Source organism: Rhea pennata, chromosome 31, assembly GCF_028389875.1.
Source record: "Rhea pennata isolate bPtePen1 chromosome 31, bPtePen1.pri, whole genome shotgun sequence".
Lineage (NCBI taxonomy): Eukaryota > Metazoa > Chordata > Aves > Rheiformes > Rheidae > Rhea > Rhea pennata.
In genome coordinates, this window is record NC_084693.1 from 2765295 (window position 1) to 2789646 (window position 24352).

General features: G+C 64.1%; 3 protein-coding genes across 33 annotated transcripts in view; 1 reads left to right on the forward strand and 2 right to left on the reverse strand.

Annotated features, from left to right (window-relative positions):
• The window catches only part of SNX27 (sorting nexin 27), a 35131-nt gene extending 31128 nt beyond the window's left edge, over positions 1 to 4003 (forward strand). For 3 of the 5 annotated variants that reach the window (XM_062598059.1, XM_062598063.1, XM_062598060.1), the window contains one exon: positions 394 to 2141. In XM_062598059.1, the coding sequence (XP_062454043.1) occupies positions 394 to 528 (135 nt within the window). In that variant the 3' untranslated portion in view covers positions 529 to 2141. The other 2 variants (XM_062598061.1, XM_062598062.1) reach the window with 1 other exon arrangement.
• Positions 4004 to 5902: 1899 nt separating this feature from the next.
• On the reverse strand, positions 5903 to 15391 carry CELF3 (CUGBP Elav-like family member 3). 27 transcript variants are annotated; one of them, XM_062597857.1, is made up of 13 exons: positions 15217 to 15361; positions 13611 to 13693; positions 11813 to 11861; positions 11242 to 11370; positions 10509 to 10588; positions 10275 to 10415; positions 9275 to 9413; positions 8701 to 8850; positions 8550 to 8615; positions 7997 to 7999; positions 7869 to 7964; positions 7212 to 7295; positions 5903 to 6036 (listed from the first exon to the last, which is right to left on the reverse strand). In XM_062597857.1, exons 1-13 carry the CDS (start codon positions 15359 to 15361, stop codon positions 5909 to 5911), a joined length of 1293 nt encoding a protein of 430 aa, XP_062453841.1. In that variant the 3' UTR covers positions 5903 to 5908. The 27 variants fall into 27 exon arrangements, with proteins under 27 accessions (XP_062453841.1, XP_062453829.1, XP_062453838.1 ...); XM_062597845.1 differs by having other exon boundaries at positions 7152 to 7295; XM_062597854.1 differs by having other exon boundaries at positions 10272 to 10415.
• Positions 15392 to 19040: 3649 nt separating this feature from the next.
• Positions 19041 to 24195, reverse strand: MRPL9 (mitochondrial ribosomal protein L9). The gene is made up of 7 exons (XM_062597906.1): positions 24093 to 24195; positions 23031 to 23190; positions 22428 to 22552; positions 21931 to 21981; positions 21056 to 21157; positions 20380 to 20463; positions 19041 to 19497 (listed from the first exon to the last, which is right to left on the reverse strand). The coding sequence occupies exons 1-7, from the start codon at positions 24177 to 24179 to the stop codon at positions 19366 to 19368; spliced, it is 741 nt and encodes a 246-aa protein (XP_062453890.1). The 5' UTR covers positions 24180 to 24195; the 3' UTR covers positions 19041 to 19365.
• Between the last annotated feature and the right edge of the window lie 157 nt (positions 24196 to 24352).

The following is a 24352-nucleotide window of genomic DNA, read 5'->3' on the forward strand; positions in this document are numbered from 1 at the left end:
CACTAAAAAATACTTGGTCCTGACTTACCTGTCTCCTGGACTCTGCCAATGTTTGGATGACCCGGAATATGATGCTGCAACCGATGGTTAAGATCTGAGCTGCAGCTCCCTTCGCCTCCGCGGGCGAGGTGCACAGCTGTAAAGGGGACAAACGCTTTGGCTCTGCACTTCCTTTAAAGGACCAAAGACTTAATCCTGGAAGCTGCAGACTGGTGGTGTGGGGGGGGGTCCTGTTTTGTTTTGGAGCAAAGACCTTTTAGGGATTGACAAATGCCGTTCTCAGCGCTGCTGTAATAGCGGGGAGCAAAAACACTTGTGTTATAGCACTTCATAAACGCGCCTCTCTCCTCATGCTGCTCTCTGCCCATCCATTTTCACCTTAAATCTGGACAGGTTTCCAAGCTAAAAATCTCAAGCTGCTTCAAGACGCACCACGAACCATCCCTGAATGTTGTCTGCCCGTCTCTAGGATATTCTCTTGTAGGCTTTTACGCCAGCGCCTCTGCCGTAGCTTACACGTGGACGTGACCTGCAGAGAGTCGGTGACGCTCTAACGCGCTAACGTAGCGTTGTGTGCCGGGAGCTGCGCGCTCCGCGGATGCCTCTGCGCGGGTCGAAGGCTCGTGGCGTCCGCCGCGGGGCTTCGGAGCCGCCGTCCTGCCGCTGCGGTGCCCGTTGCTTTGCCGTTCTCTCGTTTCGAGCGTTAGTTCTTTGCTCAGGCCTCTGAAATAGCCGCAGGTTGTTTAACTAGCGAGTGATAAAGCGCGGGTGTGTTGAGCCAGGCGGAAAGGTAATAAGCTTGGTGGCGCTGGTAGGTGCCTCGGCGCAGCGCGTGGCGGGCACCCGCTGCGCCCGGCGCTGGGTTCGGTGCCGCCGTCTCGCGGCGGTTCGCCGAGGAGCTGGCTAGAAGCTTTCGCCGAGCGTCGCGGCTCCCCCGCGCCGTCTCCTCCCGGGGCCTCGACCGAAGGGTGTTTCAGTAATGGGTTTGCAAATGGAAGCCGGGGGAATTGCTTTTCCTTCCTTCCTTAAATCGGTTCCTCCTCAGTGCTGAACATCCCGTTACTTCCCTGCCAGGGAAATAGATTTTTTTTTTCTCCTGTTCAATTTATATAAGTCTGCATGATTTTATTATTATTATTATTATTATTTGTTTGGTATAAGGGGAGAGAGAGGCCCTTGGCTTTGGCTCCTTCCCCGGAGCGCGTTCTGCACGTTGCCGCGGCTCCCACCGCCCCAAAATTCAGCTCCGCTCTCGCGGCTCCGCTCGGGACCTGTGGCGTCCCCGAGCCGCCGGCGAGCTCTTCCCTCCGAGCCCGGCGAGAGCGCTAGCGGGAGGAAGGTTAATTCCAGATCACGAGCGTTTCTGACCGCTCCCTTAGTAATTTTTCTCTCCCCCGGTGTAAAATAAAAAGATTGATGCAACTTGGCGGATACTTTAAAGATATATTTAGCGCTCTGTGAAGTGCTGACTTGCCTCCCAAACCACAGATGCTGCCTGATAACGCGCTCAGGAAGAGCAGCTCCGCCGCCGAGCTCATCGCTCGGTCCCGCCGAAAAACAAGCGCCCGGGCACCGAGGGGGCCGCGCTGGGCCCCCGCCGCGGGGCAGAGCCCGGGAGGAAGCAGCCCCTCGAGGCGAGAAGGGGGGGTTGAGCCGGAGCGGCCCTGGGTTCGCACCTCCGAAAGCGGAGCGCCGGGGGGAGCGCGGGCCCGGCGGGCTGGCGGTGTGCGGAGCCGGGAGAGCCCTGGGCTCCCGGAGCGGGGATCCGGCCCCTTCCCAGCGTTGCTCCTGGCCTCCTTCCTGCCCTGCTTTAATCTCGCGCCGCGGCCCCTTTTCCTGCGGGACGCGGAACCCGCAGGAGGAGCGCGTGGATGGGTCAGGTCGAGGGCTCTGTATTTTTTTTTTCTTTTTTTTTTTTAAAATATATATATATATATATATATATATATATATATATATATATATATATATTTTTACCCCCCTCTGTTGCCTGCTCCGTACCCCGGGCCGTTGCAAACGGCCGCCCGCAGAAACCCGCTCTCCTTTGCGAGCGGCTCGCGGGGGACCCGGCCAGCGCTGGAGCCGAGCTCGCGAGCTCTTCCCCGGGGTGACGTCGTGCTTTTAATGTCCTTTTTCTTCTCTTTCAGAATATCTTTCAGATGGTCAGGTCACACCAGAGGGACGCGGCCACTTAGCCCCTCGTCGCGGAAGAACGTAACCCCCCCCCCCAAAAAAAAATTAACACTTAAAATTGTTATTGTATTAAAGCCCTAAACTAAATATTATTAATAATAATACCATTTGTGAACTTCATGTTTATGGAATTAAGCGAGTAGGCAAGGGGCAGGCTCGGCAGAGCCGAGAAGGGAGAAGCAAAGCGGTCGAAGCCCACCCGAGGGTCTTCTCCCTCCTCCTCCTCCTCCCTTCCCCCTCGGGTCCTCTATTAGAAGACGACCTGTGCTTATATTTTTTACAACTGGAAATAGAGGTGTCATCCATTTGCACTGTTCAGACATATATACGTATGTATAAAAAAAAAGAAAAAAAAAAAAAGCCCCCAAGAAGCTTATATATACAAATACCGTGCACGTATATACATATATATATTTCTTTTAAAATTTCGTACAGCGGCAGTACCTTTTCTAAGCTTGCGTTTTCACACGCAGCCGTCCTTCGAGCCCGTCGTGTGTTTTTAAGGACTAACTTTAGAGACAAAAAAAGGAGAAAAAAAACACCAAAAAAACAGCCAAGCAGCGTTGCAGGGAAATACCTCTCCTGGCAAAAGGACCTCGACACGTTTACAAGCTTCTGACCTTGGGTTTGGGTTTTTTCTTTTCTTTTTTTTTTCCCCTTCCCCCTGGATTATTTGGGATTTTTTCTTTTTTTGAGGTTTGTTTGGGGGCTTTTTAAACGTGGAGGTTTAAGCAAGCGCCGCGGCGGGACGGGAGGGAGGGAAAGAAAACGTGCGGCTGCCGGAGCGAGCGCGGGGAGGTATCGGATCCGGTGGGGCGGGCGACGTGGGATGCGAGTCCTACGGGCCCTGGGGTGGAGGCGGGGGAGACTCCGGGCTGGACCCGAAAGGTGCCGGGAGTCGGGAAGGCGGCGAGCGCCCTTGGCCCCGGCAGGGTGCTGGGTGCCCCCCGCGCCGGGTGCTGTTTTTTTCCTTCCTCCCCCAGTTCGGGGTGTTGGATCCCTCGCGGCCGGGTCCGGAAACGCTCCGGGTTTCTAGATCCCGGTGGTAACTTGCGGTTTAATGCAGCTATATATATACATATATATATATATTTTTTAAAGGTTTAAAGCGTTCGAGGCTCGTTAACGCTGCCGCTTGCCCCGGAGCGGGGAACAGGTGGACAAACAGGCGGACAAACAGGCGGAGCGGGGCGTCCCGCCGCTCGCGGGGCACTCGGCACGGCCGGGGCCGGCGAGGGGGGAGAGGGAGGCGATGCCCCGTCCTTCCCCCCCCCCCCCAGTGCCGTTTCGGGGGAGCCGGCCTGGGATTTCCAGGCGTAGCCGCGTTTCCCGGCACCGCCGGCAGCCGCCTCCTCCAAGGAAATCAGCAATAACCCACCCGGGGGGGACGGTGCCGACCTGCCTGCTGCCGAGCGGGGGGGGGGAAAAAAAGAAAATTAACCCTATTTTTTATTTTGGGGGGGTTATTTTGAGCCTGCGAGATATTCCCCCCCCCCCCCGCCGCCCCCATTTCCGTGTCCCGTTTAATTTATTTCAGAGGACTCTAGCTGTGTTTTCGCTGCGGTATCTCGTTTTTTTTTTTTTATTTGCAATTCAGAAATGTGATGGAGATGGAGTCAGGGGGGGAGGAAATTAAAAAAAAAAATAAAAACCCACATAAAAAAGCCCCCCCCCCCATCCCCGACCTGCTAACAGTGTTTCGTGCCCCCCACCCCCGTCCTCCAGCGCTAACCGCTCCGATCGTTCGGTAAAGTCACTTAGTGTAATTAATTGTAACATATTCTTTTAAATAAATCGATTTATTGATGAACTCCTAGCAAAACGTGGTGCCTTCCCCTCTGCTTCTGTCGGCCGCCCCCTCGGACGCCTGGGCCCCTCCAGCACCCTCCAGCTACTGCCACGTCCACCTTTGGGTGCCCCTCGCCCCGGGGCAGGGGGTTGCGGGCATCGGTTTTAAGTGCTTTAGTGTCTTTTTTTTTTTTTTTTAGTCCTTTTTTTTTAACTTTTATTTAGACAGAAAAAAAAAAACGGAAAAGAAAACAAAAAAAGGAGATTTTTCTTTTTTTTTTAAATTATCCAAAGTAGCCGCAATAAATAGCAAATAAGTTAAGCGGCGGCGGCCGAACCGCGGACGTCGGCCCCCGGGGGTCTCTGGTTTCGCCCCCCCAAACCCACCCCCGCCCCGCGCTACCAGCCCCCCTCTACCCACCCGCTCCCCCAACCCCCCCCCTTCCCCAAATCCCACCCTCTAAACCAAATGAGCAGGTAACAAACCCCCCGAAAGCGGGGGGGAAAAGAGAAAGAGAGAGAAAAAAAAAAATAGAGAAGCGGCCGGGCTGCAGCCGCGTCGCTTATTTACAGCGGGGAGCGGGACGCCGGCGCGACGCCCGCGCGGCCCCGGCGGAGCCCCGTGGTTTCGGGGCCGCGCGGCGGCTCGGCGCGTCCTGGGCTTTGGCCGTTCGGGGATTGCACGGGGCCTGGCGCGGCCCGGTCGTGGCCGATGCGCAGCGCCGGGCGCATCCCGGGTTTGCCGGCTCTGTCCGACGTGCAGCGCCGGGAGCGTCCCGGTTTTACCCATTTCATGTCCGATGTGCAGCACCAGGCGCATCCCGATTGCAGCCGCTCCGGGTCCGACGTGCAGCGCCGGGCGCGTCCCGGTTTTGCCACTCCGGGTCCGATGTGCAGCGCCGGGCACGTCCCAGTTTTACCCATTTCATGTCCGACGTGCAGCGCTGGGCACATCCCGATCGCAGCTGCTCCGGGTCCGACGTGCAGCGCCGGGCGCATCCCGGTTTTGCTGCTCCGGGTCCGACGTGCAGCGCCGGGCGCGTCCCGGTTTTGCCGCTCCGGGTCCGTACGGCGCCGAGCGGGGGCAGCCCGGGGTTGGGGACGGGGTGGGGGGGGGGGAACTGAGGCAGGCTGGGGCTGGGGGGGGCAAGCGGGGTGGCAGTGTGTGACGGGGGGGGGGGGCGACACCCACTGTGCCTGGGCTCGGCCACCCAAGGGACCCCGGCCGGGAGGGGCGGGGGGGGGGGGGGGCCGTGTCCAGGGCCCCCCACACCCCCCCCCGGGCTTGGAGCTGGTTTTGGTCCTATTTGGTGAGAAAAAGGCTCCAAGGAGGGTCCTGCCCCCCCCCCCCACAGGAGGGCAGCACCCTGCGGGGGGGGGGATAGGTGCCCCCCCCAGGGCAGACCAGGGTGCTTGGGGGGGGCACTTGCCCCACCCCAGCTGATGCCGGGGGGGGAGATGGTGCCCCATGCCCCCCCCCAGTCCTGCTGGCAGGGGTGAGTTGGGGGGGGTCCCAGTCCATCCTGGGGGGGGAGGAGAGGAGGAGTGGGGGGGAGGGTCCAATCCTTCCTGAGCATGTTGGGGGTGGGGGGGAGGGTCTGTGCCCCCCCCCCCCAACCCCAGCAGGTCGGAGCCCCCGGTGCTGCCGTGGCGCCTCCAGACCTGGGGGGGGGGGGGGAGAGAAAAAGAGGGGGGGGGGTTAAATGGGGACATTGGAGCGGGGAGGGGCAGGGGGACCGGTAGGGGGGGGTCTCACCAAGGGGAGGTGTCTCACCGGGGGGAGGATCTCACGGTGGGGGGGTGTCTCACCGGGGGGGGGGTCTCACCGGGGGGGGGGATCTCACGGTCGGGGGGTGTCTCACTGGGGGGGGGTGTCTCACCGGGGGGGGAGGTCTCACGGGGGGGGGGGTGTCTCACCGAGGGGGGGTCAGTACGGCCGGTTGGCGTCTTTCGGTCTCTTGAGCTGCACCTTGAGGCGCTTCATGCCGATCTGGAAGCCGTTCATGGCCTGGATGGCGGCCTGGGCGCTGGCCGGGTTGTCAAAGCTCACGAAGCCTGCGGGGACCGTGGGGACAGCGGCCCGGTGGCACCCGACCCCGACTGGGGGCGGGGGGGGGAGGCCCCCCCCCCTCCCCCCGGCCCCAGTTACGGGCTCCCTGGGCTCCCTTCTGCCCCGATCATGGTGTCCCCATGTCCTCCGTGTCCATGGACATCTTTGGATGGGAGGTCCCCAAGACCTGGTGTCCCCATGTCACCTGCTGCAGGGTCCCCAGATTGTGTGTGTGTGTTGGGGGGGGGGGTCCAAGGACCCGGTGTCCCCATGCCACTGGGGCAGGGTCCCCCCATGTCCCCCAGATGTGTGGAGTCCCAGGACCTGGTGTCCCCGTGTCCCCAGATGTGCACGGTCCCAGGACCTGGTGTCCCCATGTCACCTGGTGTGTGTGTGTGTGTGGGGGGGGGGGGGGGTCTCTGTGTCCCCAGATGTGCAGGGTCTCAAGACCTAGTGTCACCTGGTGTGTGTGTGTGTGGGGGGGGTCCCTGTGTCCCCAGATGTGCTGGGTCCCAGGACCTGGTGTCCCCATGTCACCTGGTGTGTGTGTGTGTGTGGGGGGGGTGTCCCCGTGTCCCCCGATGTGCAGGGTCTCGAGACCTAGTGTCCCCGTGTCACCTGGTGTGTGTGTGCAGGGGCCCCATGTCCCCAGATGTGCAGGGTCCCAGGACCTGGTGTCCCCATGTCACCTGGTGTGTGTGTGTGTGTGGGGGGGGGGGGTGTCCCTGTGTCCCCAGATGTGCTGGGTCCCAGGACCTGGTGTCCCCGTGTCCCCCGATGTGCAGGGTCTCGAGACCTAGTGTCCCCGTGTCACCTGGTGTGTGTGTGCAGGGGCCCCATGTCCCCAGATGTGCAGGGTCCCAGGACCTGGTGTCCCCATGTCACCTGGTGTGTGTGTGTGTGTGTGTGTGGGAGGGGGGTCCCTGTGTCCCCAGATGTGCTGGGTCCCAGGACCTGGTGTCCCCATGTCCCCAGATGTGCAGGGGCTCAAGACCTGATGTCCCCAGATGTGCAAGGTCCAAGGACCTGGTGTCCCCGTGCCACCTGGTGCCGGGTCCCCAGCCGGCGAGGTCCCCATCGGGGCGGGGGGGGGGGGGTGAGGGTGGGGGTGTCCCCGTACCAAAGCACTTGCTCTGGTTGGTGGCCCGGTCCACGAAGACCTTGGCGGAGATGACGTTGCCGAAGGGCAGGAACATCTGGAGGATCTCGGTGTCGGCGAACTCCTGGGGCAGGTGGTAGATGAAGATGTTACAGCCCTCGGGGCCTGCGGAGGGAGCGGGCGTCAGAGCGGGCGCACGTGGGGCGCCCCGGAGGCACCCCCTACCCCCACCCTGGGGGGGGGGTGCACCCCCAGGCCCAGATCCCCATGGGGCACCCCCCCCTTCCTCCCCCATTGAGTGCCTCCAACTCTGGACCCCCATGATCCGACCCCCCCCCAAACCAGGCCCTCCCCCCCCCCCAAATAAAGCCCCAGATTGCCCCAGTTGGGCACCCCAAAACCCAGAGCCTTATGGGACACCCCCAAAACCAACAGCCCCCCCCATGGCGCACCAACCCCAAACTCATCCCTACGAACCCTGCCCCCCCTTCAAACCCCTCCCCCTTAGACTCCCATGGGGCACCCCCCCCCCAAAAAAAATCAGCCCTTTCTCATGGAGCACCTAGACACCCCCCCCATGGGGTACCCACAGCCCCCCCCAACCATGGGACACCCCAAAACCCAGCCCCCCCCACCAATAGAAGCTCCTTCGCACCCCCCCCCGCCTCCTGCCCCAGGCTGTGGGTCCCTCCCGGGGGGGGGGAGGGTTGGGGTTTGGGGGTGCCGGGAGCCCCTCACCTTCGCGCTGCTGCTGCTGGGGGGGCGGCTGGGCCAGGAGGGGGGGCGGCTGGGCGAAGGCCGGGCTCACCAGCCCGTAGGCGGCCGGGTAGGCGGCTGCGGCGGGCGAGATGGGCTGAGCCCCCCGCGCCCTGAAACACTGTGTACCCCCCCCCCGGCCCCTCCGTGGGTGCCCCCCCATCCCAGTGCCATGCAATGCCCTCTCCCAGTATCCCCAATGCCATGCAATGCCCCCCGTGTCCCCCAGTGCCGTGCAATGCCCTCTCCCAGTGCCCCCAGTATCCCCAATGCCATGCAATGCCCCCCCAGTGTCCCCCAGTGCCATGCAATGCCCTCTCCCAGTGCCCCCAGTATCCCCAATGCCATGCAATGACCTCTCCCAGTATCCCCCAGTGCCATGCAGTGCCCCCCAGTTCACCTCAATATCATGCGATGACCCCCCCCCAGTGCCCACTGAGTGCCCCCCCAATGAAAAGCAATGACCTGCCCCCACCCAGTAACCCCCAGTGCCCAGCAATACTCCCCCAAGACCCCAGCATCCCCCAATGCAATGCAGTGACCCCCCCCCATAGTGCCCCCCAATGCCATGCAGTGACCTCCCAGTGCCCCCCCACCGCAAAGCAATGACCCCCCCCTCCCCCAGTGCCCCCCAGTGAGCTCCCAGTGCCCCCCCCCTCCAACCTGTGTAGTGCTGCATCCCGGTGTAGGCCTGCTGCAGGGGGTCGACGGGGGCAGCGGGGCTCTGGGCTGCGGGCAGATGGGGAGGGGGGCGGGCGTTAGGGGGTGGCAGGGAGCCGGGGGGGGTGGGGGGGGTGTGGGTTGGGGGGCGCACCTGGGTAGGGGTGAACCCCGTTGGCGTAGATGGCGTCGGAGGCGGGCGGCCCCGGGGGCTGCGCGGGCACCGGGCTGTAGCCGTTGACGCCGAGCGGGGCCGGGATGGCGGGCACCGGCGTGGCGGCGATGGCGGGCGGCGTGCTGGTCCCTGCCGGCGGCCCCGTGAGCCCCCAGCCCACCCCACCGCGCCCCACGTCTCCCCCCCCCCCCTCCCAGCCACCACCACCCCCCGGTCCCCAGCGCCACCCTCCTGGTGATGTCCCTCACGGCCATCCCTGGTGGCCCCCTCATCACCCCCCCCCCCCAGGGCCACCCCTCCTGCCCCATCACTGGTGTCCTCCGTTTGCCAGTGCCACCCCATCCTTGACCCTGGTGTCCCCATCCCTGGTGCCCCAATCCTCCATGGGGCACCCCCCCACACACCCCAATGCCACCCCCATGTCCCCATCCCCAGTGTTCCCCCCCATCGCCCACTGTCACCCTCCGTGTCCCTGGTGTCCCGCATCCCTCAGTGACACCCGTCCCCTGTGCTCCATCTCCTCCCCCCCCCCACCATGCCAAGTGCCACCTACCTGAGGAAGGGGGCAGGGGGGTGGCAATGAGCCCGTTGGGGTTCACCGTGCCCATGTGCTGCATCTGGATGGCCATGGTGGCCATGGGGCTGAGGTAGGCCGAGTGGGCGGCCACCAGGGCCGCCTGCTGCTGCATCAGCTGCGGGGACAGCGCTGGCGCTGGCCACGGCCCACCAGTGGGCACCAGCAGGGCACCCAGTGCCCAGGGGCCCCTCCCTGGAGCATCAACCCCCCCCCCCCAATCCCCACCTTGGGAATGGGTGTCCACCATCTCCTCATGCCCTGCACCCTGGGTCATGGGGGGGGTCATCAACACCTGTCACCCCATCCTGGCCCGTGGAGGCCGTCACCTCTCTGTGCCCACCCCTGCAGGGCCCCTATCCTGGACCATGCTGGGGTCCATCATCTCCCAGTGCCCATTACCCCAGTGTCCACCACTCCAGGCCCCCATCCTGGACCACGGTGGGGTCCATCATCTCCCAGCGCCCATTACCCCAGGCCCCCATCCTGGACCATGGTGGGGTCCATCATCTCCCAGCGCCCATTACCCCAGTGACTCTCCTGGCATTGGGGGTCCATCATCCCCCCTCCACCATCCTAGTGACCCCCATCCTGGACCACTGGGTATTTAATCTCCCTGTGCCCTTTACTCCAGGTATCCCAGGACCCATGGGGTCCATCAGCCCCTCCCCCCCCAGTGCATGTTATCCCTGGGACCCCCATCCTGATCCATGGGTTCTATCATGTCCCAGTGCCCAGCCTGGTTTTGGGGTCCATCATAATCCCACCATCCCATGTCCCCATCCTGGATCATAGAGTCCATCATCCATCCCCTCATGTCCATCACCCCAAGAACCCAACCATGGGGATCCACCACCTGTGCTCCGAGGTCCCTCTGTGCCCAGTGACCACCCATGGGCTCCATCCTCTCCCCATGCCCACCCCGCTGATGGGTCCCGCATGGCACCCCCCCCCCACCCCCCCCAGGCCACCCTACCGCCTGCGTGTAGGCGCTGTAGGCCCCGAACTGGAGAGCGATGGGGCTGAACATGCCCAGCTGGCTGGCGACCTGCTGCATCCGCCGCAGGCCCCGCTCCTTCTCCGTGTCCGCGAACTTCACCACCAGGCTGGACGAGGCGCCCTGCGAGGGGACACAGCGCTGTCACCCGAGGGAGGCAAAGGGGGGGTGGGGTGCCATGCCCCCCGGGGTGCCATGCCGGGCCCCCCGGCTCACCGGCAGCGTCCGGCTCCTGTGCAGGGCGGCGATGGCAGCCTGGGCTTCCGTGTGGCTCTGGAACTTGACGAAGGCGCAACCTTGGGGTGGGGGGGGTCGGGGGGGGGGGCGTAAGGGCTTCAGCGCCCACCCGGCTGCCCCACATGGAGCTCGGGGTGGGGGTGGGGGGAGCCCCACCTGTCCCCACGGGGGTGCCACCCTGCAGGATGCCCAGCACCTTCTCCTTACCTCCATGGACCTCCTCGTTGCCCCGTGGGACCTCCTATGGAGCCCTCACCCCCATCCCTGCCCTATGGGACCCCACCCACGGCCCCCACTTACCCCCATCCCTGCCCCATAGGACCTCCTATGGAGCCCTAACCCTATCCCTGCCCTATGGGACCCCACCCACAGCCCCCACTTACCCCCATCCCTGCCCCATAGGACCTCCTATGGAGCCCTCACCCCCATCCCTGCCCTATAGGATCCCCCCCCCAGGCCCCTTTACCTCCATCCGTGCCCCATGGACTTCCTTAGCCCCCTCCCTGCCCCATGGGACTCTCTGCCTCATGGAGCCCTTAACCCCATCCCTGTCCCGTGGGACCCCACTTACTTAGCTCCCTCCGTGCCCCATAGGACACCCTATAGCGCCCTCAACCCCATCCCTGCCCCATGGCAGCCCTTTACCCCCATTCGCCTCCCTCCCCCAGGCTCCCTGAAGCCCCACGGCCCCCCCCCCCCGGGCCGGTGCCACCTTTGCTGGTGCCGTCGGGGCCCCGGAGCACGGTGCACTCGTCGATGGTCCCGAAGGGCTCGAACATCTTGCGCACGTCCTCGTCCGCCTGCTGCTTGCTCAGCATCCCCACGAAGAGCTTGCGGTCCTCTGCGGGGCCGGGGACACCGTGCCAGGCCAGGTGCCAGCCGCGGGGCCGCGCCGCGGGGCCGGGGACGCTGCGCCGGGTTGGGGCTGTCTGTCCCCCTAGGGACAGGGATGGGGAGGGGGGGCGCCGAGCCGTCCCCGGGGCCGGGGGGGGGGGGGGGGACATACACCGTGCCAGGTGGGACTGTCCCATGGGGACACCATGCCGTCCTGGGGACAGGGACACCTGCCTCGGGGGTGCCGATGGGGACACCGCGGGGGGGGCTGGACCCCCATCCTGGGGATGGACCGTGGGGATGGGGACCTGGATGGGCTGCGGGGACCATGTTGCCTGGGATGGGGGGGGGGTCTCCGGGGCACAGGCGGTGGGGCCTTGCTGGGGGAGGGGTTGGGGGTGTTTTGGGGGGGGGGTAAGCGCTGCTGCCGGGGGTTGGGGTGCCGGTACCTCCTCGGCTCTCACTGTCCGCCGGCTTCACCTGGATGGGCCGGTTCATCTGTGGGGTGAGGGGGGAGGCGGGCGGGATGGGGCCAGGCCGGGCCCAGGCGTCCGGGAGCCTCCCCACCCCCACCCAGCTCCAGGCAGGGTTTGTGGTGGGGGGAGGAGGGCGGAATCGCGTCACGAGCGACCCCCTCCCCCCCCCACAACACCCTCCCCGACACACACACACACACACACCTGGGGTCCTGGATCCGCCCCCCCCCCCCGCCCCAGCCCCGTACCCCCAAGATGCTCCCGTTGCCACGGCAACCCCGCATCCCGCCGTTACCCTGGCAACGGTGACCGCCATTGCGGGGGGGGTGTGTTGGGGGGGGTAACCCCAAAGACGCCAGACCCCTGGGCAGGCGCTAACGAACCGCTGCGTTAATTAGGATTGGGGGGGGGGGGGGAGGAGGAGGAGGAATGTACCACTATCCCCCCCCCAACCCTCGGGGGCCGGAGGGGGGGGCGGGGGGAAGGGAGGGAGGGCACAGATGCCCGGTAACCATGGCAACGGCAGAATATGCTCCATGGCAACCACCTACTCATCCCCAATTTACCCATCGCGTTGCCGAGCAACGCCGCTGACATCATCAGCGCTCGCTATAAACAATGACGGGGCTGGGGGGGGGGGAGGGGGGAGCTGGAGGGATGTGGGGCCGCCGGGGGGGGGGGAGGACCCGAACCCCCCCGTTTTCACCCCGTTCCGTGCCCCTGCCACCCGGCGTGGGGGTGCGTGTGTAGGGGAGGGGGGGGAGAACCGCAGCCGGGGTTTGCCCCAAATTCCACTCTTTTTCTCCCATTCCCACCCCACCGCCCGGGGGGGGGGGGGGATGGGGGAACCTGCAGCCAGGGTTTGCCCCAAATCCCCCGTTTTCTCCCCATTCCAGCTGCTGCCCTGGGTGTGTGTGTTTGGGGGGGGGGGGGGAGGAGGGAGCTGCGGCCTGGCCTCACCCCGAATCCCCCCGCATGGCTGAAAGCGAAGGTGGCCAGTCCCCCCCCCCAGCAGCCCCAGCTGGTGCTGGAAATCCCCCCCCCTTGGAGGGGGGGCACAAATCCCCCTAATCCCCCCCCCCCGGCGGCAGCGGGGCTGGGCAGTGGCCGGACCCCCAGAACACCCCTGGTCGTCCCCCCCCCCCCAGTGTGCGTGTCCCCCCCCATCTCCCCCCCCCCCGGGGCAGCTGTGGGGGCGGCGCCCGCTCTAATCCCCCCCCTTCCCTTTCCGTAAATCTCGCCCCCCTCCCGCCCTGGGATTTACAGCCCCCAAATCCCCGGATTATCCCGGCCAAGCCAAATCCCCCCCCCCGGCCCGGGGGGGCCTACGAGCCACGCGCCGCCCCGTGCAAGCCAAGGGCTTGCGGGGAGGGGGAGGGCAGATTTGGCGACCCCAGGTGGCCCCGACATCTCCCCCCCCCCCCCCAGAGCAGCCACCCGGACACCTGGGCCCTCCCTGCCCCCCCCCAACCCCCCCAATTCCCGGCTGCCCCTCGCCGGGCGGCTTTGTTAGCCGGGTGCCCGGAGCCGCCCGCTCCGGTAGCCGCTCCGGTAGCTGCTCCGGTAGCCCGTTTCCCAGTGACCCGCCGCCCGGGGGGGGGGGGGCTATTTATAACGCCCCGGGGGCAGATGCTGGCAGCGGTGGTGGTGGGGGGGGGGGCCGTGCCAGGCTGGCACACGCGTGTGTGTGCATGCATGTGGGTGTGCGCACGGGTGTGTGTCCCTGCACCACCCACCCCCCCCGCACAGCCCGCCGGCCGCCCTCACTCACCCCCGGGAGGGTTTTCTGCTCGTGCAGGGCGCTCTGGGCCTTGAGGGCCGACTCGCGGGCGCAGTAGGTCAGGAAGGCGCATCCTGCGGACGGGAGAGCCGGGGAAACTGAGGCAGGGCAGCGGTGGCGGGGGGGGCCTGGGCGTCCCGGAGCGGCCGCCGCCTGTCACCGTGGCCTCCAGGCTGGGCTGGTCCCCGGGCTTTCCGCTCCCCCTGCCCGGCTGCCTTGGTCCCACTGCCCCCCGTGTGTGTCCCCTCCCCCCCTGCCTCCCCAGGGTACAGCCGGAGCTGGGGGTTCGCGTGGGGCCCGTAACCCTCCCTTGGATGTGGGCCCTGGCACGCACACCCGCAGCCAGCACGGCCCTCTGCCGCCGCACAGCCCGCCACCATCGCACACCCTGCCATCGCACAGCCTTCCCCGGCCGTCGCATAGCCCATCGCCATCGCACACCCCTACCGCCGCACACCCCACCGCCAGAGCACACCCCACTGCCCACACGCGCACACGGGCCAGCACACGGCCCATCGCCATTGCACACCCTCCTGACATCGCACCCCCACTGCCAGCGCACACCCCACTGCCCACACGCGCACACACACCCCACGGCCGTCGCACACCCGCGCACACCCCACCGCCATCGCGCTGCACACAGCCACTGCACAGCCCTACCAGCCGTCACCTACCCCACAGCCAGTGCACACCCCTACCCACCACTGCACACCCTGCAACACCCCTGCTCACCCCACACAGCCTTCACAACCCTTCCAGCATCACACCTTCACGCAGCCATCGCACCCCCGCCAACCAGCACACACCCCACAGCCACGGCACCCCTGCCCATCGCACAGCACCTCCGCCTCATACCACCCACAGCTGTCACAGCCGCTGCCCACACCCATCACACAACACCGCAAAACAACACCCACACGACACCCTGCGCCCACACGGTTGCTCAGAGCCATCACCCACGCTGCACACAGCACCCACACAACTCGTCGTCACCCTCAAACACCCACAGCTCCCATGCAACACCCTCATGCAACACCCACCACTGCACATGATACCTACTGCATACGGCCTTCACCCACACCCCCGTACAGCAGCTCCATCACGCACAGCTGCACAACCACTCCCCAGTACACCTCCCAGCACCCCAACACCTGACAGGGGTTGTGCCTGGGGCCTGGGGCTGTGCCCAGTCCTCAGGCCTGGGGCCTGGGGCTGTAAGTGGGGCTGAGCCTGGCATGTGGGGCTGTACCTGGTATCCAAGGCTGTGTAGGGGGACTGTATGTGGGGCTGTATATGGCCCAGGGCCATATGTGGGGCTGCACCCAACCCCTTGGGGCTGTACGTGGGGGGTGCATCTGGTGCCGGGAGCTGTACCTGCCACCATGCGTGGGGTCGTATCCAGCATGCAGGGCTGTGCGTGGGGCTGTGCCCAGGGCCCTGTGTGGGGCTGTGCCCGGTGCCCGAGGCTGTGTGTGGGGCTGTGCCCAGCACCTGGGGCTGTACGAGGCGCTGTGCCCGGTGCCCGAGGCTGTGCGTGGGGCCGTGCCCGGTGCGCGGGGCTGGGCGTGGGGCCGTGCCCGGTGCCCGGTACACCTACCTTTGTGCATGCCGGTGTACTTGTCCTTGATGACGGTGAGCTCGTAGATTTTGCCGAACTGCTCGAAGATGGGTTTGAGGTCCTTCTCCTCCAGGTGCCGCGGGATCTGCCCCACGAAGAGTTTGATGGCATCGGGCTCCTTCATGGGGCCGCCGGGGGGGGCCGCGGGCCCCGCCGCGCCGCCGCCGCTGCCCGGGGCCGCCGCCGCCGCCGCCGCCCGGTGCCCGGTGCCGGCCCGGCCGCGCCGCACACAAAGGACGAGGCGGCCCCGGGGCTCGGCGCGGCTCGGCGCCGGGGACGGGGACGGGGCGCGGCGGGGCGGGGGCAGCTCTGCCCGGGGGCGGCGCTCCCGGCGCTCGCCGGCGGCTCCCGGTAGATCCCGGCCGCGTCCCGAGGGGTCCTGCCGGGCCCCGACGCCGCCGGCGAATCGGGCAGCGGGTTTCGTGCGCTTCCCTCGCCCGCTGCCGCCGGGATTTCTCCGCAGCGCGGCCCCGGGCCCGGCCCGCTCCGGCCCCGGCCGCGGCCCCGGGGGCTGCCGCGGCGCCGGTCCCGCTCAGCGCCCGCCCGGCCCCATGGCGGCCCCGGGCACCGAGAGAGCCGGCGGCGGCGGCGGCGAGGCGGCCCCGCTCCGGCCGCTCCCGCCTCGGCCTCGCTGGGCACCGGCACCGGGGACTGGGGCCGAGCCCGGCTCGCAGCGGCGCTTCCCCGGCCGGTCCCGCCCGCCCGCCCCGCCCCACCCCGCCCGGGCGGTGATGTCAGAGCCGCCACCGGCACCGGCACCGGGCATCGGCACCGGGAACCGGCTACCGGCACCGGGCATCGGGCATCGGGCACCGGCGCCGGGAACCGGGCACCGGCACCGGGCACCAACCTTGGGGATGCGGGGGTGGGGGGGGAGCTAGTGTGCGCGTGTGCTTGTACAATAGGGCCTGTGAGTGTGCAAGTGTGCACGCAGGGTGTGTGTGTGTGTGTGTGAGCGCACATGGGTCCTGTGAGCATGCGTGTGTGCACACAGGGTATGTGTGTGCACACGGGGGTGCACGCACGGGGGTGCGCACGGACGGGGGCGGTGCTCATCTGTGTGTGTGTGTGTGTCTGTGCGTGCGTGTGTGTGCGTGTGCGTGCACGCAGATGCACAGACAGATGGAGGCTTGTGCGGCCGGGTGCACACGTGCGTGTGCGTAGCAACGGGGGTGCGCGTGTGCGCGCCGCGTACGGCGTGTGGGTCGCGCTCCTGCGCGGGGCCCCGGGCGCGGGGTCCCAGGTGTCCCGGAGCCGGTGTCCCGCTCCCGGCGGGGTGTCGCCGTGCCGGTGTCGCCCCGGTGTCGCGGTGCCGGTGCCCGCCGGGGTGTCCCGGGCGGGCGCTGTCCCTGGTGCTGAGGCCCGAGCGGAGCCGCCGGAACGGGGCGGCGGCGCCGGGGGGGACACGGGGACAGCGACACAGGGACACCCAGGGACACGGGGGGACACACGGCCACACGCGCACGGGGGGACACGGGCACGCAGCGACACACGGACACGCAGGGACAGACACGTAGGAACGCACACAGGCAGCCACACACACACACACAGGGACGCGCACACAGAGTCACATGTAATCAGTCACATGCACACACACACACACGTGCACAGGCATCGTCTCACACACATGCAGTCACACACATGGACACACACACAATCGCACATTCATGCACACTCACACTTGTGCACACACACAGCCACACAGGCACAGCCACATACACACATTCACTTGCTTGCAATCACAGTCTCACACATACACACTCGCATGTGCAATCACACACACACGCAGTCTCACACCGTCTCACATGTGCAGTCACACACAATCTCCCAGTCACAGTGTCACAGTCATGCACAGTCTGTCACATGCACACTCATGCACAAACACAGCCTCTCACACCTGCAGTCACATGTGCACAGTCACTCACACACACACAGTCTCTCACACACTCAGTCACACTCACATAGTCACATTCACACAGTCGCTCAGTCACATTCAGTCGCTCAGTCACACTCATGCACAGTCGCTCACACACTCAGCCCGCTCAGCCACGCACACACGCAGTCGCTCACACTCACTCACACGCCTACACACAGTCACACGCGCACAGTCACTCTCAGTCTCACCCCCCCGCCCCGTTGCCATGGCGACGCCCGCGGCGCAGCCAAGATGGCGGCGCGGCCGCAGCAGCCGGGGCGCCCGGCCCCGCCCCGGCAGGTCCCGCGGGGGGACGCGGGGGGGGGTGTAGAGGGGGCCGGGGACACCCCCGGGGGGGGCACGGCCCGCACACACACACCCGGGGAGGGGGGGAACGCAGCCGGGGGGGGGCACGTACACCCACACGCACATCCAGCGGTACCCCCGGGGTACACACACACACACACACACACACACACACGCACACACGGAACCACAAACACGGCGATACACACACAGCCAAGGATACACACACACACATGCTACACACACAGAGCGACCACCGGGGTCCACACCGGGGGCTACAGCTGCACAGGCGGGGGGGGGGGGGCCCCGCACACAGGTGCCGAGCTACACACCCGCAAGGATGTGTACCTACACCAGAAACACAGGGACACACAGGCAAGCGACAACCCTGCGCGGGGGTGGGATGGGGGGGACACCCTGTGCCCCACGGGTTGTGCAGGGCTCGTTGGGGGTGGGACACAGGTGACACACCAGACCCCCAACCTTGTGTGGGGCCACTTGGGGGGGATGCGGGTGACATACCACACCCCCAATGTTGTATGGGGCCTGTTGGGGGAAGGAGGGGCACGGGTGACAGCAGTCTTCCCCCCTCCAACAGTCTGACTGCCGTCTGGCCAGTGAGAGCTACCTGCGGGAACAGCCGGCGGTGCGACTGTTGCTAGCAGGGTTTCTCAGGTAGGACCCCCACCGCGGCAGACTGGGCAGCTCCCCGCGCCTCAGTTTCCCTACTCGCCCCTCCCCAAACAGGAACACGTTTCCCCAACCTGTTCCCTTCTCAACCGGGACGTGGTACCAGGACTTGTTCCTCCTCGGTTTGGGACGCTGTTCCCTACCAGCCCCCGGAGTTGCAAGAGCAATTTAGCAAAGACCCGTTAATGGTTGTATCAAAATCCCAAGCCGAACATTGGCAGACACGAACCCTCTCCCCCTGCTTCACCAGTCGGGTTACCGGTTCCCTGTACACAAGCCAAACTCCCTGATTCTGCCCCAATCTTCCAGAGGGCAATTAGGAAAAGCTTGTTTTCGCTCTTTCCAGAGAAGTGATGTTGAAGAGACCGGAAAATATTCTGGAGTTCGCAGCAGGTGAGCCTGGGGGGGGGCTTTTCCCCACGAGGGCAGAGTAAAGGTGACGGGGAGGAAAGGGCTCTCACCCCCGCAGGGGCAGAGTTAAGGTGACGGGGAGGAGCCGGGATGGATCACAGCTGCCTTCGGCTCTTTCCCTGCCGCTGCCGGAGCACGGGGGGATCCTCTCGCACCTCCCTCTGTCATTTCAGAATATTTTACTGACCCGGAGCTGCCTGGCAAGATCCAGAAGCAGCTGGAAAACCTCGACCAGACGGATTAAGGGAGAAGCACTGGCTGGAAGAGGGTCACGTACGCGCGGAGGTTTCCGCTCCTCCAAATCGGGTTGTTAGTGCTCAGCTAATAACAGTCGGCAATACCTGGAGGTGTCTTAGCACCTTTTTGGGTCGCTGTTCGCCACCAGTCGTGACAGCTGCTGCCCCAAGCGCCGCTCCCTTGCCAAGGCACGTCCCCCTCCCTGCCACCCCCCGGCCCAGCGTTCCCAGTGGCCCCACCGTGCTCCGAACCGCACCTAGCCGTTTATTAGCTGCAGCGAGGCGTCTGCAGCCCTGCTATGAAGCGGGGCACGCGCAGAAATAGGCGGTTCAGAGCCACCAATCGGCCCAGACAGCTCCTCAGAGAGAAGGGCAGGAAGTCCCAGTCCAATGCGGAGGAATAAACCCTTCCTCCAGTGCCTACCAGTAGGAAAGCAAGCGCTGGGCACACTGGAGATCCAGCTGCTGGCAGGGAAAGGAAGTGCCATGTCAAGGAAGGCTCCGGGCTCTTTAGCAGGTTGGACGGGGCTGTGCTGAAGCCACCACGTGAAAAACAGCATCCCGCAGCGGTCAGAGGAGCTCTTTCTTCCTGGCTGCCAGCTGGGCCTTCTGGAGGGCCAACCAGTGCTTGTAGCGCTTCGTCTTGGGCCGCATGAACTGCACCACGGACATGGGGACGCGGACGGTCTCCAGCCCGTTCACCTGCAGCACACAGGGGAAGGGCGGTCAAGGCTGGAGAGAAACCTTCGCGCCCTCTCAAACACAACGCTTTGGGCCCCCAAGGTAGGGGGGACGTGTCCTACCGCCGCCCTGAGCACCCCAGCTGGGCGCGGGTGTTGTTTCCTCTGCTGAGGAGTCTCTCTCCTGGTAAAACACTGGTTAAGGTGAGGATCTCACGGTAGCTTCACCTCCAAAGCAAGGTTACATACAGCATGTGCGTGCACGGGGAGAAGCAGGGGAAATCGCCCGCGCTCATCAGGCGCGTAGCTCAGCTGCTGCGAGATGCAAGCGCGGCGCCCTCGCCCCTTCCCCGCCCTCTCCCGCTGTGGGAATTCAGCACGGCAAATTAAGCAGGAGTCTATGCAAACGAGCCTAGTGGCGATGACACGGTTTCAGAGCTCTGGGTGGCAGCTTCGGAGCCAGCTCCGCTCCCTTGAGAGGCTGGGAAGGACAAAAGATGAATGGAAACGCACGAGGAGACACTCTCGTTTATCCAGGTCGCGGAGGGTTTTTACAAAGCGCGTCCGCTCCTCGCAGCCTGCCCCACGCCGGAGACCCGGTGCTGCCAGCTCTGCGTTTCTCTCCAGAACCGGCCTCAGTGCGGGCGCACAGGCAGCACAACACCGTTAGCATGAGACTCCTGTCTCTCATGGACACGTGACCCGGGGAACAGCTCCACCGTGTGCTTCCCTGCCCTGTGCGGTGGAGAGGCAGAGGAGCCTCTACCACAGGAGGGAAACTGAGACACAGGGGGGCCACCAAGCGGTGGCAGAACTGAGAACGCAACTGGGGTCCGGACTCCTCTCACCAGGGCAGGAGGGGGACAGAGAGGTCTCAACCGAAAGGGGGGGGCGGTTCACTCACCGTCACGTCGCACCAGTACTCGCCCCACCTCGTGATGGGCTCATCCGGCAGCTTCAGCGCGTGGGGAGGCACGAAGACCCGCAGCTGGGAAACAAGCCCCACGGGTTAACCCAACAGTTACAACGTGGAGTAACGGGTTAGTCTGGAGCGCGTCAGCCCTGCTGACAGGATCCCGAGCAAGACAGGCACAGAGGCCACGTGAAAGGGGGAACGTACGGTGCGGATCTCCGCTACGGGGCACACGGGGTGGGCAACAGCCAGGCTCAGGGCTGCCCGCTAGGACCGCCTGACTCCTGCCAGCGCCGCCTTGACTTGTAACGTGGAAGGGACGCAAGGAGGAAACGAGGCCTCTTCTCCCGATTTATCATCTTCTTTTCTTAATCCCTTTAAGTTCTTAAATCTCTGCTTAGCTGCTCTCTGCAGTTCAGCATGCAGCTTGGATGAGTCTGAGGTACCAAAGCAAATTACACCTCAGCTGAGTCCAAAATCAGCCACAGACTAACAAATGGGAGCTAAAGCCCTTGATAACGAGTCATCATGATTGATTCCCATGGCTCAGCTCACAAGTGGCATCTCATGACACCACTAGAGATCTCCCAACCAGTGCACAGCACCCCCAGGGCAGAGCCAGCTTAGACCCCCTCATCTCAGGACAAACCTGGCAGGGAATACTAACGTTTCTGAAGAAGTGGCGGGCCACGATTTCGTTGTTCAGCTCCCATTTCACATTGTTCTTCATGCCCACCTCCAGGTGGCAATTCTTGAGGAATCTGATGGTCTGCAGCATCGGGGCAAGGAAGAAAGGTGTCAGGAGAGCACAGGGGTAAGAAGCAGCAGGGCAAGTGCTTGTTTCTGATGCCTGAGGCACAAAGCCAGTGACCAAACGCTATGAGATGTCTCTGACTTGCTCTGCGAGGGAGATCCCCACGTGCTTGGGCACATGAGCAGGATACCACTGGGGTCAGCGGGGTCCCCAGCTGGACACGTTCAGAGGGAAGCCTAAGCTCTGTCGGGCCAGCTCAGCTGCTTTTTTAACAGCTAGTCCGGCAAAGATCACCCGGGTGAAACGTTCCCTGAGCCACCTTGGGAGAGAAGCAGCCACGCTGGGCTAAGCTCTGCCGGCAAAATCATCTTCCGGCGCAGCTGACAGGCTGTCTTCTGCATCAAACCGATTCCCAGCTGACGCCAGCTGTACGCCACAGGCTGAGACCGCCCAGCGCAGCTGCCAGGCTGAACCTAGACTCAGCCTTCTCCTGCCCTCCCTCCGCTGTGGGCAATCATCATTTACTTCAGAGTGCTTTAGGAAGGCAGAGACCTGCTCATCTCCTCAGCTGCACAGCCTACAAATTAAGGCTCTGCTTCTCTGAGAGAATAAAAGCACAGAGAAGCTCACACATGTGTAGGAAGCTGCCTGCTAGAGCCATAGCTGGAGGGAGAGAATTCCCGGCACCCTGCCAGGAGACAGGGAGTTTCTGGCTGAGATTTTCTGCTTTCCAGGACTTACAGATCTCTCTGGAACAACTTTAGACGTGCTCGTTTCCCTCTTCTCACCTTTTCACCACTCTGGGTTTGGATTGCCTCCAACTTCCCTTCTTGGCGCAACTACAAGAAATAGGATCGAGGAGAAAAACGAAGTGAAGGCTTCAAGATTGCAGGACTGTACTGCAAAGGCAACGAGCAAATCAAACCCCAGGAAAGCACAAACACGGGTGGAGATGGACAGACAATTACACAATGCAGCCAAACCTGTGGTTGTAACAGAGCAGCCATTTCAGTCTGAGGCTGTGTGTCCCAAAAGACTTGCTGAATTTGCTAAAAAAAATCTCAAGATCCTGCATCCTCTCACTCTCTTCTGACAGAGCAAAGACGGAACTATGCAAGTGACTGCTAGACAGCGAGCATTTCTGCGTCAACTCCAGCAAGAGTCTCCAACCGCTCCGAACAAAAAGCCACACAACAGTTCACGAATTCGGGCGGCCAGGAGAGCTGCGTGCGCTTGGAGACAGAACTCCTTCCCTCCCCACCACGACTGCCAGGAACCAACTCACCTTCTTTTCCTCCTCAAACATTTTCCTGTTCTCCGGCGATGCATAAACAGCAAGCCCTTGGGGGAGGAGTTTGTTGCGACCCATGGACTTCTTCACGAAGACCACATCTCCCCGGCTTCCCAAATCTGCGCGTGTGACAGCAAGAGACCAGGACAAGACAGCGCTAGCGAGGCGCACGCTGGCTCAGCCAGGAAAGATGTCCCTTGGCTAGGGCATAAAGCAAACCCCCACAGGTGCTGCACCAAAATTCAGAAGTTTCAGCTGCAGCTCTGTTATCTGAGGGAAGTTTAAAGGAAAAAAAAACAACCCAAACATGGCAAAACCACAAAATATTTATCTTCAAAGCTCTACAACCCTAAACCATCTTGCATTTTGAGTGATGAATCCCTGCCACCACCAGATCACCCCAAATTTTGCCTAAGGAAACAGAGACAAGGCTGGGACTTAACCCAGGAATCTCTTCTCCCCACAGCACCAACGCAGCTAAGCTTGCGAGCAGAGCAGTGCAGAACAGGACAGAAACCGATTTAACTTGTATTACTGGTGCTCAGCTACGGTTCTGCTCTGCTGCAGAAAGGAAAACGTCTTTTAAAAGGAACCTACTCTCCACCGACTGAGTGAGGATCAGCTCCAAGTCCTTCTTGGGCAGGTGCTTGGTGTCTTCCACCAGCCTGTAGATGCGGTGCCTCCTGGGGTGCAAGCGGGGTTCTCGCCCCTCTTTGCTCAGTGGGACCTGCCACCACCGCTCCACCACCACCGTGGGCTGCGGCGGGAGGGAGGAATGAGGCCAAAGCCCGACTCCAGGCAGCACACGCTGCTTCGCCGCAGGAAGAGCGGCCGAGAGCCCCCCCTCCGCCATGGGGACAAGCCTACTGCTCCGCGGCAGCACCCCAGCTCCAGCCCTGCCTGATCCACCCAGTGCGAGGCGGGATGCCACCCCCATACCCACCATCTAGCTCTCCAGATTCCTCAGATAACCCCCAAACCCTTCTGCAGGCCTCCCCTTGGCTTCCTTAGGTACACCCTAGACACCAGACCCCTGCAACCCTCCCCTTGTGTACACCCCCCTGAACCTCCACATACCCACGATGGCCCCAGACAGCCCCCCACTCCCCAATACCCCCGACCGACCTCCCCAAATGCTCCCTCTATCCCAATACCCCCACCCAGTTCCCTCATATACACCCATGCTCCCCAGCTCAGCCTCCAAATGTGCCCCAAGCCCTAGACACCCCCACAACTTCCCCAAACCCCTGTGTATCCTCCCCCAAAACCTCTTCCCCAGCACTCCCTGCCATTCCCCCCACTTACATCCCACCCCCAACCCAGCTCCCCGAACGTGTCCCCAGACACCCTTCAACAGTCCTAGCTATCCCCGAAAATACCCCCTCCACCCCAATACCACCTGCCTGCCCCCCGTGCCGCCTCACAAAAACGCCTAAACCCCAACCCAACCCCCAAACTAACCCCCACAAGCTCCAACACCCTTCCTGCTCCTTAAATACCTCCCCGGCCCCATAGCCCCTCCCTGCCCCACACGCGTCTCCTCAGAGAAACCTCTAAATCCCAGCCCAGCCCCCAGAGCTGCCTCCAACCCCCATCCCACCCCCCGCTCAGGCCCCTCACGGGAGCCCCCACACCTCAGTCTGCCCCCCTGGTCCGCACCCGGCCGTGGCTGAGGCTCAGGGCCCGGCTCGCCGCCGCCGCCACCACCAGGAGGCCGCAGCTCCGCGCCGCCCCCGGGCCCAGCATGGCGCCCCCCACACTCCCCTCCGCCGCCGCCGCCGCGACGGCACCGCCAAAGGACCCCGCGCAGCGGCGCCGAAGGACCCCGCCGGGGCTGCCCGCCGCGCGCCTGCGCCCAAGACCGCCCCCCCCCGGGGCTGCCCGCCGCGCGCCTGCGCAGAGCGCCCCATTCCACCTCC

Coding starts and splice junctions, on each gene's coding strand:
- CELF3 (XM_062597842.1), bottom strand. CDS start 15,361: ATGAAGGAGCCCGATGCCATCAAACTCTTCGTGGGGCAGATCCCGCGG. Junction 11,369..11,783: donor CCCCAACCCCCGGCAGCAGC/GCTTACCCCCCC, acceptor GGCCCCGCAGAG/GACCGCAAGCTCTTCGTGGG. Junction 9,414..10,271: donor ACAGCGCCTACACGCAGGCG/GTAGGGTGGCCT, acceptor CTGTCCCCGCAG/CTGATGCAGCAGCAGGCGGC.
- MRPL9 (XM_062597906.1), bottom strand. CDS start 24,179: ATGCTGGGCCCGGGGGCGGCGCGGAGCTGCGGCCTCCTGGTGGTGGCG. Junction 21,982..22,427: donor TGTTTGAGGAGGAAAAGAAG/GTGAGTTGGTTC, acceptor TATTTCTTGTAG/TTGCGCCAAGAAGGGAAGTT. Junction 21,158..21,930: donor AAACCCAGAGTGGTGAAAAG/GTGAGAAGAGGG, acceptor CCGATGCTGCAG/ACCATCAGATTCCTCAAGAA.